This window comes from Notamacropus eugenii, chromosome 2 (assembly GCF_028372415.1).
Source record: "Notamacropus eugenii isolate mMacEug1 chromosome 2, mMacEug1.pri_v2, whole genome shotgun sequence".
In the NCBI taxonomy this organism is placed as follows: domain Eukaryota; kingdom Metazoa; phylum Chordata; class Mammalia; order Diprotodontia; family Macropodidae; genus Notamacropus; species Notamacropus eugenii.
In genome coordinates, this window is record NC_092873.1 from 465,990,243 (window position 1) to 466,003,027 (window position 12,785).

General features: G+C 36.9%; 1 protein-coding gene across 4 annotated transcripts in view; it reads right to left on the reverse strand.

The window, feature by feature from the left end:
* Positions 1-614: 614 nt before the first annotated feature.
* The window catches only part of TDRD5 (tudor domain containing 5), a 51,222-nt gene continuing 39,051 nt past the window's right edge, over positions 615-12,785 (reverse strand). For 3 of the 4 annotated variants that reach the window (XM_072648514.1, XM_072648513.1, XM_072648516.1), the window contains exons 17-19: positions 10,973-11,116; positions 8,831-9,041; positions 615-2,273 (exon numbers count right to left, since the gene is read on the reverse strand). In XM_072648514.1, coding sequence (XP_072504615.1) covers positions 2,017-2,273; positions 8,831-9,041; positions 10,973-11,116 — 612 coding nt within the window. In that variant the 3' untranslated portion in view covers positions 615-2,016. The remainder of the gene's footprint in view (positions 2,274-8,830; positions 9,042-10,972; positions 11,117-12,785) is intronic. The other variant, XM_072648515.1, reaches the window with a different exon arrangement.

Here is a 12,785-nt window from a genome sequence, read left to right on the forward strand (position 1 = left end):
GTCTTTGCCTTATCATCTAATTTGCCTACTTGTGAAGTTTGTTCTGTGTGGTTAGACCTAATTATATTACTAAGAAAAACCACTTCACGTTTGGGCAGAGCTTTTCATGTTAATTTGGTTGTATTATTTAAAGGACAGTCATTTTAGCAGGTGAACATTTGCTTTATGAACTCTATCTACAGAGGAAAATTTACTATCAGTATCTCAAAGTATAAAGCACTAAAACACAGATAAGGAAAATAGATACCATAGTTGGTAAGAGGACATTAATGAATACTCTTCCTTACTTGGTTCTTTTTCTCAAATGGAAAATTCTAAGGATCATCATTCTTTAAGCTGTTCAACCCTTGGAAACCCATCATTACATTCAGAAAACTATCGAAATCTACATTACACACTGGGAATTTTCCCACCCACATTAAATCATGTCCAAATACTCACACAACACCACAGATGCTATTAATTGACTACTGACTCATATTGTTTATGACTCATAAAAGTTTCCTAGTGTACGGTTGCTAAAATTACAATGCTAGTCCGTTTTAGTTTAGTCAGCTGTGCTAACCACCAGTAAAATTAAAGAATATATAAAAAATAAATGGGCATATCATCATCCTGACAATGACCCTGTATTTAACAGTAAAAGGTTTTTTTCAAAATTTTACAACATTTTTAAACATTTCAAACTTCTGTCTTTTCAGTATCCAAAGCAACTGGGTTGCCTTTTTTTCATTACTATGTAACTCTTAAGATAGAAGGCTGGATAAACAATAATCCTGTTTAAATGGAACATCATATTTATGTAAGTAATTCCTTCCACTGATAGGTATTTAGTGATAAAACTGATGGAAAGGGGTTTAAGTCTCACTCTATGCTATGGACAGAGTTGAACCTAACTGACCTGTGGCTTAAGTATCTCCTTCGAAGGCATAGTAAGAGCCATCCAACAGGTGCAAATAGTGCTTTTTCCTTGCAATTTAGTAAGAGGCATCCAACAGGTGTAAAAAGTGCTTTTTCCTTGCAACTAACAACATAATTCAAGCTGCTTCAGCTGCTTTTGCGTCTCTCAAATAGCTTCTGCTGCCTACTGTGGCCTGTGAGAGGGGAAGAATATGTGGAGAAAAAAGAATCCTCTTCAAAACCGCAAAGTAGATGTCAATTTGGGAGAAAAATATGATCTTTTAAGTCAACTTAAAAGCCTGGTTCATTCAGTAAATACTATTTTTTTATGAACTAAATGGAATGTCAAAAAGCAAGTCATAGAATCTGGCTGGCTTACTAGGGTATGTTTGCTTTATAAATGATAAAACTGTACCCCTTAGGAACTCTCACTAGGTTTCTCTTTACATATTTCTGGCTACAGCTATAGAAGACAGCTAAAGTTTTCTTCAGGAGATTTCCCTATACTACAAAATATATGGCCTCAATTTAAAAATCAAAGTGAGGTAAACTAAGCCAAAAATAAAGCCTCCAAGGAATATAAGTTTTATTACTGAGAACAGAAAATGTTGTCATATGGTGGCAGAGCCAATGAAGAGAAAAGGAGGAGTCTTGAATTATCACTTTTTTTCACTTTAAAAAAATTCAAGTTCAACAATAGGAAAAAAAAATTAGGCTTTCTATTTCTCAATATGGGAGGAAGATATTTTCTTCTTCCTAAACATGGGTCACAAAACCTTACCCATTTCTTATCAGATATGCAAAAAGAAAAATTATTTAGAGGGTTTCCATTAAACAACCATCAGTTTAAATCACTGTTAAAAAGAAAGATAAACATAACCATGTAGCACAACAACTCTCTCTACTAAAAAAGAAGAAACATCAATTGCCTATTTTCTAAGTCAAAGTGGACTGTTTGTGTAAGAGAGCCAACGTACAGTCACACAATAAGGAAAAGTCAGGGCCTATCAACTACCGTAAGTCACTTTGCCTTGGTACGCCTTCATTTTGGATGTGGAGAATACTGAGGCTTAACTATCTATCCCATTTAGCTTCTTTTCCTCCTTTCCCCTTTCCTCATGCTTCCATCCCTCTTAATCTGGGATACCAGTGGAGAAGGCTACTAGACATGGCCAGACGGGCAGCAGCTCCCAACGCGGCTGTCGCTGTACTTCGAGGAATGAAGAGTTTCTGGGACACACTGTGCTCAGGAGACAGGATAAAAGAGATCTGTTCCATGGATCCTTGTTGGGCACGGGTTGTGTCTTTGAACATTGTAAGGGCATGGTTGCTGGAAGGATCTTCATTCTTCACATTTCCTGGAATAGCTTCCTCTGAGAAGAAAATAAAGCATAAGAACATTTTTCAGAAGGAAAATAAGCACACAGTCATCTCTACCTAATATCTCCCTTTTCTGTTCAGTCTAGGTCACTTTCTGATAGGTTGTACTGCACTGATTTCTCCTCTTTTAGCTGATAATTCCCGTTGACAAGGCATATAATGTGTGAGATAGAAATACATCAAAATAGTTTTGAGGAAGAAGGGAGAAGATGGTTCAGGAAAGATTGCATTAAGACAAAGGCAATTTATGTCAGGGATGGTGAGCAGAATAAAGGGAAAAGAAAAAAGACAATCTCAGTAAATAAAACTGTCAAAAAAGCAAGAAAAATAAACCTGAAAAGAGCACTAAATGGATTAACACTGAGTAGACCACCCAGGAGGATTTATGGAAGGACAATGGATGAAAAGAGGGAGAGGGGCTTTTACCCACATCAATGAAATTACAGACCTGTTGGACTGTTGAAATAGGATTTCAGAACAAAGCCAACTTTTCTTTCTCCTGCCATAAACAAAATAAGCATTCAAATGAATCCCTTCAAAAAAGATATTCTTATTCTAATTCCAGGCTGTCAAAAGGTAAAATTAAAATATCCAAATCTTGTTCAATTCAACATTTACCAAGTGTCTATAATGTACATGTCACTGTGCTAGATTCTTGTTGGCAAGGGACCAATAAACTGGTTTTCAGTAAAGGTAAGCAATCCCCTGCATGAAATTCTGATCAAATAGGAAGACTTGTTTAGTGATATGTGACTGGTAGAAATCTTTGTGAATAAAAGAAGTGACCATGCCATTTTGTAGTTAATAATGGTGAAGGAAGGAAATGCTCAACCACTCTAGACATAGAGAAAGATTTTTAAAAATTCAGATGAAAGATAAGGATGATCTTTTGACTAAAGACTCTAAGGGAAAATATGATACCCACCACATAGCTACCATCATTCAGCAACCTCTCTGCCATCTTTGAAGTTCAGACTACCTGATAATAACACCCCATCTAAATCCCTGCTGTCATCATTTACCAACCTCCAAGTCACTTTCCCTTTCTTTCTCGGTGAGTGCTACACCGAGCTGGGTTTGTCTTAAGACAAAAATGTTTTTGCTCTCAAACCCAACCCTTCTTCTGTTTTAATAAACTTCCAATATTCACACTGTACAACAAATTGGCATCCTAGATCATCCACCTCAACTTCCATGACCTCAGTCACCCCAAACTCTGAAATTCCCTTCTCTGGTTACAATGCTTTGTTCCTTACTTCCCTTTCCTTCCCTGCTTCTGTCCCTCAATCCCTACCTGTTCTCCTTGTCTACTGCCTTTATGGTATCAGAAGTGGAAGACACCCTTTCAAAGGCCTGTCGTGCAACCAGTATGTGAACAAGAATCCCATCCACAACATCTCTGACAAGTAATCATAGAACCTTTGCTTGAAGACCTGCAGTGAAAGGTAATCTACCACCTGCCAAAGCATCCCATTTCATTTTTTTGGGGTGATTCTGTTAGGAAATTTTTCTTTTTATCAAATATAAATTTGCTGTTCTTCTACTCATTCATCTTAGCTCTGCTCTCTGGGAACAAGGAGAACAAATCTAATCCCTTTTCCATGTAATAATCCTTTAAATTCTTGAAGACAGCTACTACAACTCCCCAAAATCTATTCCCCAAGCTAAACATCCCATTATTTTGTATGATCATGTATGGCCTCTCACCATCCCAGCTGCCCTTTTCTTGATATTCTCTGGTTTTATCAATACTTTTTCTAAAATGTGGTAGCTAGAACTGATAATAAGTATTCCAGTCTTGCTATGACCAGGGTAAAATACAGTTAAAATACCATATCTCTTATCCTAGATATTTTTTAAGTTCTCAGTTTTTCTATCTTCTTTCTCCCTTTCCTAGTTCTGACCCTCTAGAGTCAATCAGTTCAACAAAGGACTATCCTCCCACTCAAAACAGAATCCAGTGCAAGTCATGTCATCATTTTTCTGATGTCATGGTCTTCTTCAAAAATTAAGGATGAACACAGTCCTCCATACTTGTTTCAATCCTTTGTCTTTCTGCATCACATCTGTCATCTTCCTTTTTTGTTGTCTTTGTTGTCTGATAAGCTACTGAACGTTGCTGAGTTATGAAACTGTATATGGATTGTATAGTATACAATTTTATGTTATCTAACCCCAAATGGGCCCTCAGTGCTTCATGATAATCTTTCATCCATCTCTGATTGAATCCTTATTTCACTCTCCAGTGACCTTTCCAAATTTTCTCTGTCAACTCCCATCTTCTTTCCTCCCCACATGAGTTCACATGAAAAGTGTGAGGGAACTATTGAGATCCCTCATTTCTTTTCCTCTGCTCCTCAAAAGCTCACATCTTTATCTTCTTTTTTCTGTTCTCAGAAGGAGTCCTCCCTGCCAAAACCCATTCACTTGTGTCCTTGATCCATTTCAGATACTACCCCATTATAATTATCATCCCCCTTGCCTTTATCTTCAGTCTCTCCCTGTATAGGTTCTTTCCCCACTGTCTAAAAATATCAGATCTCACCATCCTTAAGCCCCCTTACTTTGGCCCTGCTCTCCCCTTAAGCTAAAATGTTTTTTTGTGGTTAAAATTCCAGAAGAGGCAACATGGTATAATGAATATAGTAGCCTAAGGGCAGAACTGGGCACAAATTTGGCCTCTGACTCTCAAGAGCTATTTAACCACATGTAAGTCACTCAACCTCTCTAAAACTCAATTTCCTCAACTATAAAATGGGGTAATCCCTTTACTAAGTGACTACCTCACATGGTTACTGGGAAGATTAAATGAGAAAATGCATATCAAGTGTTCTGCGAAGCTTAAAGTACAAAGTAAATATTAGCCAATACTATTAAATCAGAAAAAATAAATCATTTTCTCATGAGGCATTATTCATTCTTCAATTGCATGAAATATGTCTTTTGACTTTCTAATCCTAATGAAATTCTCTCAAAGGTCATTTATGAAGTCATGAATGACTTCTTAATATGATCCTTTTTAGTCATCATCTTTCTAGATACCTGTTTGAAGTATTCAATGCTACTGACAACTCCCCCTTCTGGAAACTGTGGCATTCTTACCTGATTCTCCTGACTACACCTTCACTGCTTGATCATCTTCCTTTATCTCCTAAATTGGCCCTTACTTCATCCCTCTTTTCTAATTCTCTCTTCTAGTAATCTTATTTGTTCCTATGTATTCAATCATTACTTTCATGCAGATGATTCCCAAATTTTCAACCTTCATCATTCCCATAACTCCAGGCCTGCATCTCCAACTGACTACTACACATTTCTACCTGGATGTCTTGTCATAAATGCAGCACATATAAAACTGAACCCATCATCTTCCTCTTCAAACCTGCTCCCTCCTGGCAGTTTTCCCCAATTTTTGTTCATGGCATCACTATCCTCCCAGTGGTGTAGGCTTAATTAAAACCTCAGAGTCATCCATGACTCTTGCTTTTCCCTCAACCTCTCTGTCCAATATATTGGCCCAATCATCAATTCTCCCTCTATGATATATCTTCATTGTTAATCTTCCTTCTCTCCAATCACAATGCTTCAGAAACTCATGAAATCGTGAGGATTGTGTTCTCTAGAAATCCTACTAACAGCTCAGGATCTCTTGCCTGAATCTTCAAAATGCTCTCTTAACTTGTCTCCATGCTTCCATGTATCTTTTACTCCCAGTTCATACTTCATGCAGCTACCAAAATTTTTTTCATGTACAGGTATGACCAAGTTATTTTCCTGCTTGAAAATTTTAGTGGTTCTCTAATGCCTGTAAGACAAAATACAAATTCCTTAACCTGGCAATTATATCCACCTATAATAGTTCCAACCTGATTTCCAGTCCTATTTTGCACTGCTTCCTTTTATGAACTCTACATCTGAGCCAAATTAGACCACTGGTCATTCCCCAAACTCAACATGTCACTCCTTACATCCAAGCATTTGTGTAGCTTCCTAGGGTTTGGAATGGATGTTCTCATCTGCCTTTCAGAATCCTTCCCTTCTTTCAAGGCACCAATGAAATCTTTCCACAGCCAAAACTGTTTTCTTGCTCAACGGCTCCTAGGGCTCTTTGTCTGACATCTCTTTTGCTCTTCCGTATATGTGGTGCACTCCCTTCCCTCAACAGAATCGAAGTTCCTAGAGGGCAGGAACTATCAATTTTTATATTTGTATCAGTGACTAGCATAGAGTCTTGCATGTAGCAGATGCAAGTGGTGGCTACTGTTGGAAAAAAAATTCTGGCACCATAATTGGCAATAATCCCAGCAAGGAAGAGAACAGTAACTAGTACATAAGAAGCCAGGAACTCTGACACATTCAGCTTTAAAGGCTAGGATGAATACAAGTGTGTGGCACAAGTACGTCTAAAGTCTAGGATCAGGTAATTCTGAGCGAAACAAAGCATATTAGCGAATGACACCAAGAAAGCATAGGAATTACTCAACTACTGTGTTCCACGATGGAAGAGTAAGCAAAAATCTTAAATTCAGGTAAAAATTCAGACACAGCCCAAAAATAGGAAAAAAGATAGTATGAGAGTACTTTAGACCCACTGGCCAGGGCAAATTACATTCCAGAATACTGAAATAGCCTGCAAATGTCATTAGAATAATACTGTTAATGGCTGCTAAGAAATGATGGGAGAATAGGGAAAGGACCAGACTAGGAATGGGGCAAATGCCCTGATATTCAAAGGGAAGACAATAATGAATTTGCAAAACTACAGATTAGTAAACTTGATGTTGATAATTTCATAAAAACTCTCGAGTGGATTATGATTCGTGAACACTTCGGAAAAGAAGGCAATGATTAATAAGAGAGAAGGTTTGTAAATCACACAAGGCAGAGTGGAGAGAGAATAAGGCCTGGGTTCAAGTACTAATTCTAATACATACTAGCTGGGTGATTTTGGGCCAGCCATTAACTTCTCAGTGCCTTAGGTAATTCCATGAGAGTAGATGTTAATTCTGCCTTAATAAAGGGATTTCCCTTATCAGGAGTTTATATACCAATGAATCACAATTCTTGTCAAAAATAAAAACCAAGTCATGCCAAGTTAACAAGACTGCTTTTTCTTTTACGCTTACTAGGCAGGCCCTCCACTACAGTCTTGCTCTGATGTGTTACTATAATTCTCAGAGAGTAGATCCTTCATTCTCAAATACTGTAGCAGATGCTAATAATCTACAAAGAATTTCGGTATGAGCCTGAAAACAGATGATGTACCTATTTTCTGAAAATCAATCTAGCTAAATTCAGAAAAGCTGATCACTATGAGTTTCTTTTGATCATAACAATTCATGAAGAATAGCTATTGAATACTAAAAGTATTATCTGTTACAACCATACCAATAAAATGATAAATCTTTGAAAACACTACCACAATTACTAAGCCTGATGACATTCAAAGGTTAGCTTGATCTTTTCAATGAATTTTTAAAAACTACCTCATGATGTAAGATGTAAATGACAGAATTAGGTGATTCTGTAGCTGGTTAAACTTTATCCAGAGAGAGCTGATAAATGAACTGATGTTAAACTGGAGGGAGATATATAGTTATTTGCTCCAGGGCCTTGTCCTATTTGATATTTTTAACAACTTGGATAAATACATAAAAAAGATATGATATTCATACATGCAGATTACATAAACAGAGAAATGTTAGATAACAGGATCAAAAATTAAGAAATAATGGCAAGCTGGAATGTTGAAACAAAGATAATGAAATATAAGGATATAGATAAAATCCTGTCTTTGGTTAAAAAAAAATCAATGGTGTCATTATAGTTAAGGAGACCTGAAACCTGCAGTTTATATGAAAACACCATATTCAGGTCAGACAACAAGGTGACTTTCCGACTGAAAAATTCCACACAATTTTAGTCTATAGAAATAAAATATATAGATTTGGACCCTACAAAATTTTACCACGTGTTTTTACTAATTATAATCAGACTATATTGCATCCAGTTTTAGGTACATTTTAAGAGACACTGACAAATAAAAGACTCATTGAGAAGATGGCAAGCTGAATGATGGTTATTTGGAAAACATTTTATGTAAGGAATGGCAGAAGAAACCAAGCATTCTTAGCCTGAAGATTTTTTCTGGAAGAGTGGAAGTAAGAAACAAGGGACATTAAATAGGAGTCCTTCAAAAATTGTTAAGACAACTATGAGGAAGATGCTACAGTCTCCCCAAATACCAAAACCAACAGGTAAAAACAGGACAGAAAGTTCTTTAATCATGAAAAACCTAACTACTGGAGCAGATCAAAATATGACTCACTGACTTTGCAAAGTCAATAGAATAGTACAAACAGAAATCAGAAGATAATCTCTAAGGGATTTCTGCACTGGGTGGGTGGCTGGGCTAGATTATTAATATTCCTTCTAACACTAAGAGTCTATGAATCTATGAAAAAGAACTAAGATCCCTAAAGAGTATAGGATCAAGAATACAATATTACATTTGTCACTCATTTGCAGATAAGGGAGTACTTAAACCTACTTAAACCAGTATGCTTCTCCTGGGAATCAACCACTGTGGGAAGTAAATTACAGGCAAGTGCTGCTGTAGAAAGCTGGATTTGCTTTGGCAGAGTTTGAACACGACCAGGCTCAGAATGGTTTAATTCTGCTGACTGCTGAGAATGGATCAGAGAGATGTAGAACTCTTCCAATGATTCGGACAGTGTGGAAGAATCTTCTAGGGTTAGTTGCTGTAATTATATTAGGAAGAATTGGAGGAAAAAAAATTAAAATTAGCACCATACAAGCAGAATTACATCCCCTCCACTTTCCATTTCTTTCAACAATTATAGACAAAACTGGGAATTTCTAAGACTACCTTGTAGCCCAGGAATCCATTTCTTCCATTTTTGCCTTATCATCGAGTAAAGGGTAGGATTAAAACTGTAAATAAACACTGCCTATATAAGCAAACGGCGGAGTTGTTCCCCCTTTACAAAGATAACTAGCTTTAGCACTACTACATTCTCATCAATCAGCATATTACTCTGATCATCCAGCAACTGCCACTATCCTTCCAAACCCTAAAAAGCAGATAATTTTAAAATTTTCATTTGTTTCAGGTTCCACATATTTACATGGCTATCGTGTAACAGGAAAGCTTTACTTGTCATTCCTGACGCTATGCCCGACATTTCAATTCGATTAATATTTTACTGAGTACCTACTGTGCAGTAGGCATGAGACACAAAGACAACAACAACAAATCACACATTTTTAGAGTTCAAAGGGCCCACAGCAGCCATCTAGTCCACACAACTGGTCAGTGGTCATCTGGCCTCTGAAGACTGCCAATGAAGAGGAACCCCCTCCAAGGCCCCCCATTCCACTGATGGATGGCTCTAATTATTAACAAGTTTTTGCTAACATCAAGCCTAAATTTGTCTCTCTGCACTTGTACTTATTGCTCCCAGTTGTACCCCATGGGGCCAAACAGAACAAGTCTGGTTTTCTTCCCCATGTGGTGGCTCTTCCAATACTTCAACAAAACTACCATCTCCCCCAAAGTCTTCTCTTCTCCAAGCTAAACAGAGGATCATATACATTTAGAGCTGGACAGAACCACAGAAGCCATCTAGTCCAATCCTCTTATTTCACACATGAGGTCACATAGATAATCAACTAATCCTCATGTGGCATGGACTCAAGGCTCTTCATCATCTTGGCTGCCCTTCTCTCGATGTTCTACAGCTTATTCCTAATGAGAAATAAACACAAACCTTGAAATGTAGTTTAACAAAGGTAGATACAAAGAGAATGTCACCTCCTTATTCTAGAAAGCTATTCCTCTCTTAATACAGCCCAGGACAGCATCTTCTTTATTTGGCTTCTACATTACACTCATACTTAGCTTTTAGCTCATCCAGAACTGTTTCAGACAAACTGTCTAACCATGCTCTCTCTTTTTTAATCTTGCAAAACTGTCTTTCTGAATTTATGTAACACTTTTACATTTAACCCTATTTAATGCCTAGTCTCATTAAGTTTAATTCAGTGCTAGTCAAGATCTTTCTGGATCCTGATATTGTCAACCAGTTTTAGCCATGTTCTCAGCTCCAACAATTTCATCTACAAATTTGCTAAGCATGCCTTTGGATGCTTTTATCCAAGACACTGATTAAAAATGTTAAACAGCACAGGACAATTCCATTGAATACTACCTTCCAAGTAAACAAGAACTGTTCATGACTACTTTCTTTTGACAGACCAATCAACCAGTTCCAAATCCATCTAACCTCCATCTCATCATTTTTCATGGCAGTTATATGAGATAGTGTATCAAACACTTTGCTAAAACCTTTCTACCATTTACCAGTTTTCTCTCATCTACCAGTTTTTCAACAAAGGAAATAGTAGTATGGCGTGACCTATATTTGATGCTTATAGCTCTCTGCGATCACTGGTTCCTTTCCTAGATTTATGCTATCCTTTAACAAGTGCTTCTAGAATTTTGTTCAGAAGGGAAATCAAGTTCACTGGCCTATAATATAAAAACTAATCCTATACCCTTTTTAGAAAATCAGAGTCATATTTTGCCCTTCTTCAGTCCTGCAGTAACTTTCCCATTCTTTATGATCTTCCCAGTATCAATGGTTTAGTTAATGCGTCTGCCTTTCAGTACCTGAGGATGTAGTTCATTTCGGCTAGGTGTCTTGAATTCATCAAGGGCAGCTAGGTGCTGTTTTATAATCTCCTTACTTATCTTGGGTATCAATTCTCTATTAGCCATTTTTGTTCTGTCCTTTCCCATCCAAAGGTCATTGTCCTTGGCAGAGAAGAGAGAAACAAAATAATAACTGAGCAACTCTGGCTTTTCCCTCGTAACAGTTACCAATGTCCCATCCACCACAAGCAGCAGTTCTGTTCTTTCTTTGATATTTCTTTTTTCACCAGTAATAAACCCCACCCCAAAACCTTTCTCCTTAACATTTTTTTCACCAGACTCAGATCATTTGGAGCTTTAGGACTTCCACTGTTGCTCTTATAGTACTGTGCTACACTGTTGAATTCATCCTGTTATCTGCCCTTGCTTCTATCTTTTGTCTATCTTTTAAAAATAAGTTGGCTGGTGAGTTCCTGTGCATCCACAGCCATCTCTTCAGACAACCTGTTTTTTCTCATCAAAATTATTTCCCTTTGTCTCTACAGAATTTCATCCTCGAGCTTCTTTCCCATCTATAACTTCATTTTATGGGATCTTACTCCAGTCCTTCCTCTCTGAACCCTTTGAAATGATCCCTCAAAATCTTGGGTTCATGTCATAATATGCCTTGCTATCCTTTCCTTTATCAAGTTAGTGGAGGGGGTGGTCACTTTTCCTCAAGGTTTCTGACATTTACAACCAAGCAACCTGTTCCTCCCTGATAGCAAGAATTGGATCCAGAATATAATTCCCCCTCTCTTGTTAGTTTCTCCACTTCATGAAGAATTAAATTATCATTAAATCAAGTAAAAAAACTGCTAGTCACTCTACTTAGTGAGAGAGGAGGCTCTAACACATGTCTAGAAAATGGAAGCCTCCTATCACTACTGTATCTTGCCAATCTGCCAGGCTTGTGATCTATTTTCTTTTTCTGCCCACATGTTCTGTAGTATATTCTCATGATAAAAAAGTATGATTTTTCTCTGCACTGATCTTCACTCAACTGTTTTCCAGCATGCTTCCCACCTCTGATTCCCAATTTCATTATATGAGCATACTTTCTTAATATATAATACTACCCACCTTCCCTGGCCCATTTTTCCTTTATTTCTTTTGAATAAAATTCTGCCATCAAGGAGCTAATGTTCTATTGGATATGTAAATGTAGATATAACTCACAAATGAACATGTGTAGAAAGCTTGCCAACCATAACAATATGAAATAAGAAAGAGGGGAACCATGCTAAATTATTTGAAACAAGACTGGGAAACACGTTATTTTTGGACTTAAACTTGTTAGTCCAGAATTATGTCAATTTTTCTTTGATTAACAAGTTGACAATTCTTGCATTTGCATGTTTCAGGTGGTATATTTTTCACAAGACTATAGTTAGTGCTTCTGGTAAAGTTAACAAGTCAAGTTCTTTGGACATATCCTCCGATTAAAATTGGTTTCAAGTAGGTAACATAAGCTAAAGCTTTCTGTGTATTAACTCTTAGGTATCACTTTTTCACTTCTATCCATTCATTACACAAATATTTTTCAGCATTTTTACTTTCTTTTGATAAAGAATCTATTTTTTCCTATTTCACTGGAAATTTGTGAGGCTATATAATCAGTGCTGTGCTTTTGGTACCAATTTTATTGAAACAGCATTTCTCAATAAAATATTTCACAGTTCAAAACTAAACTTCATTTACAAGGTGATGTCAAAGCAGTCTTGAATTGTTTTTAAATGAATCCCTAACTTCTTGGGTCTTTGATATTGAATACTAGTATATGCTTTCGAAG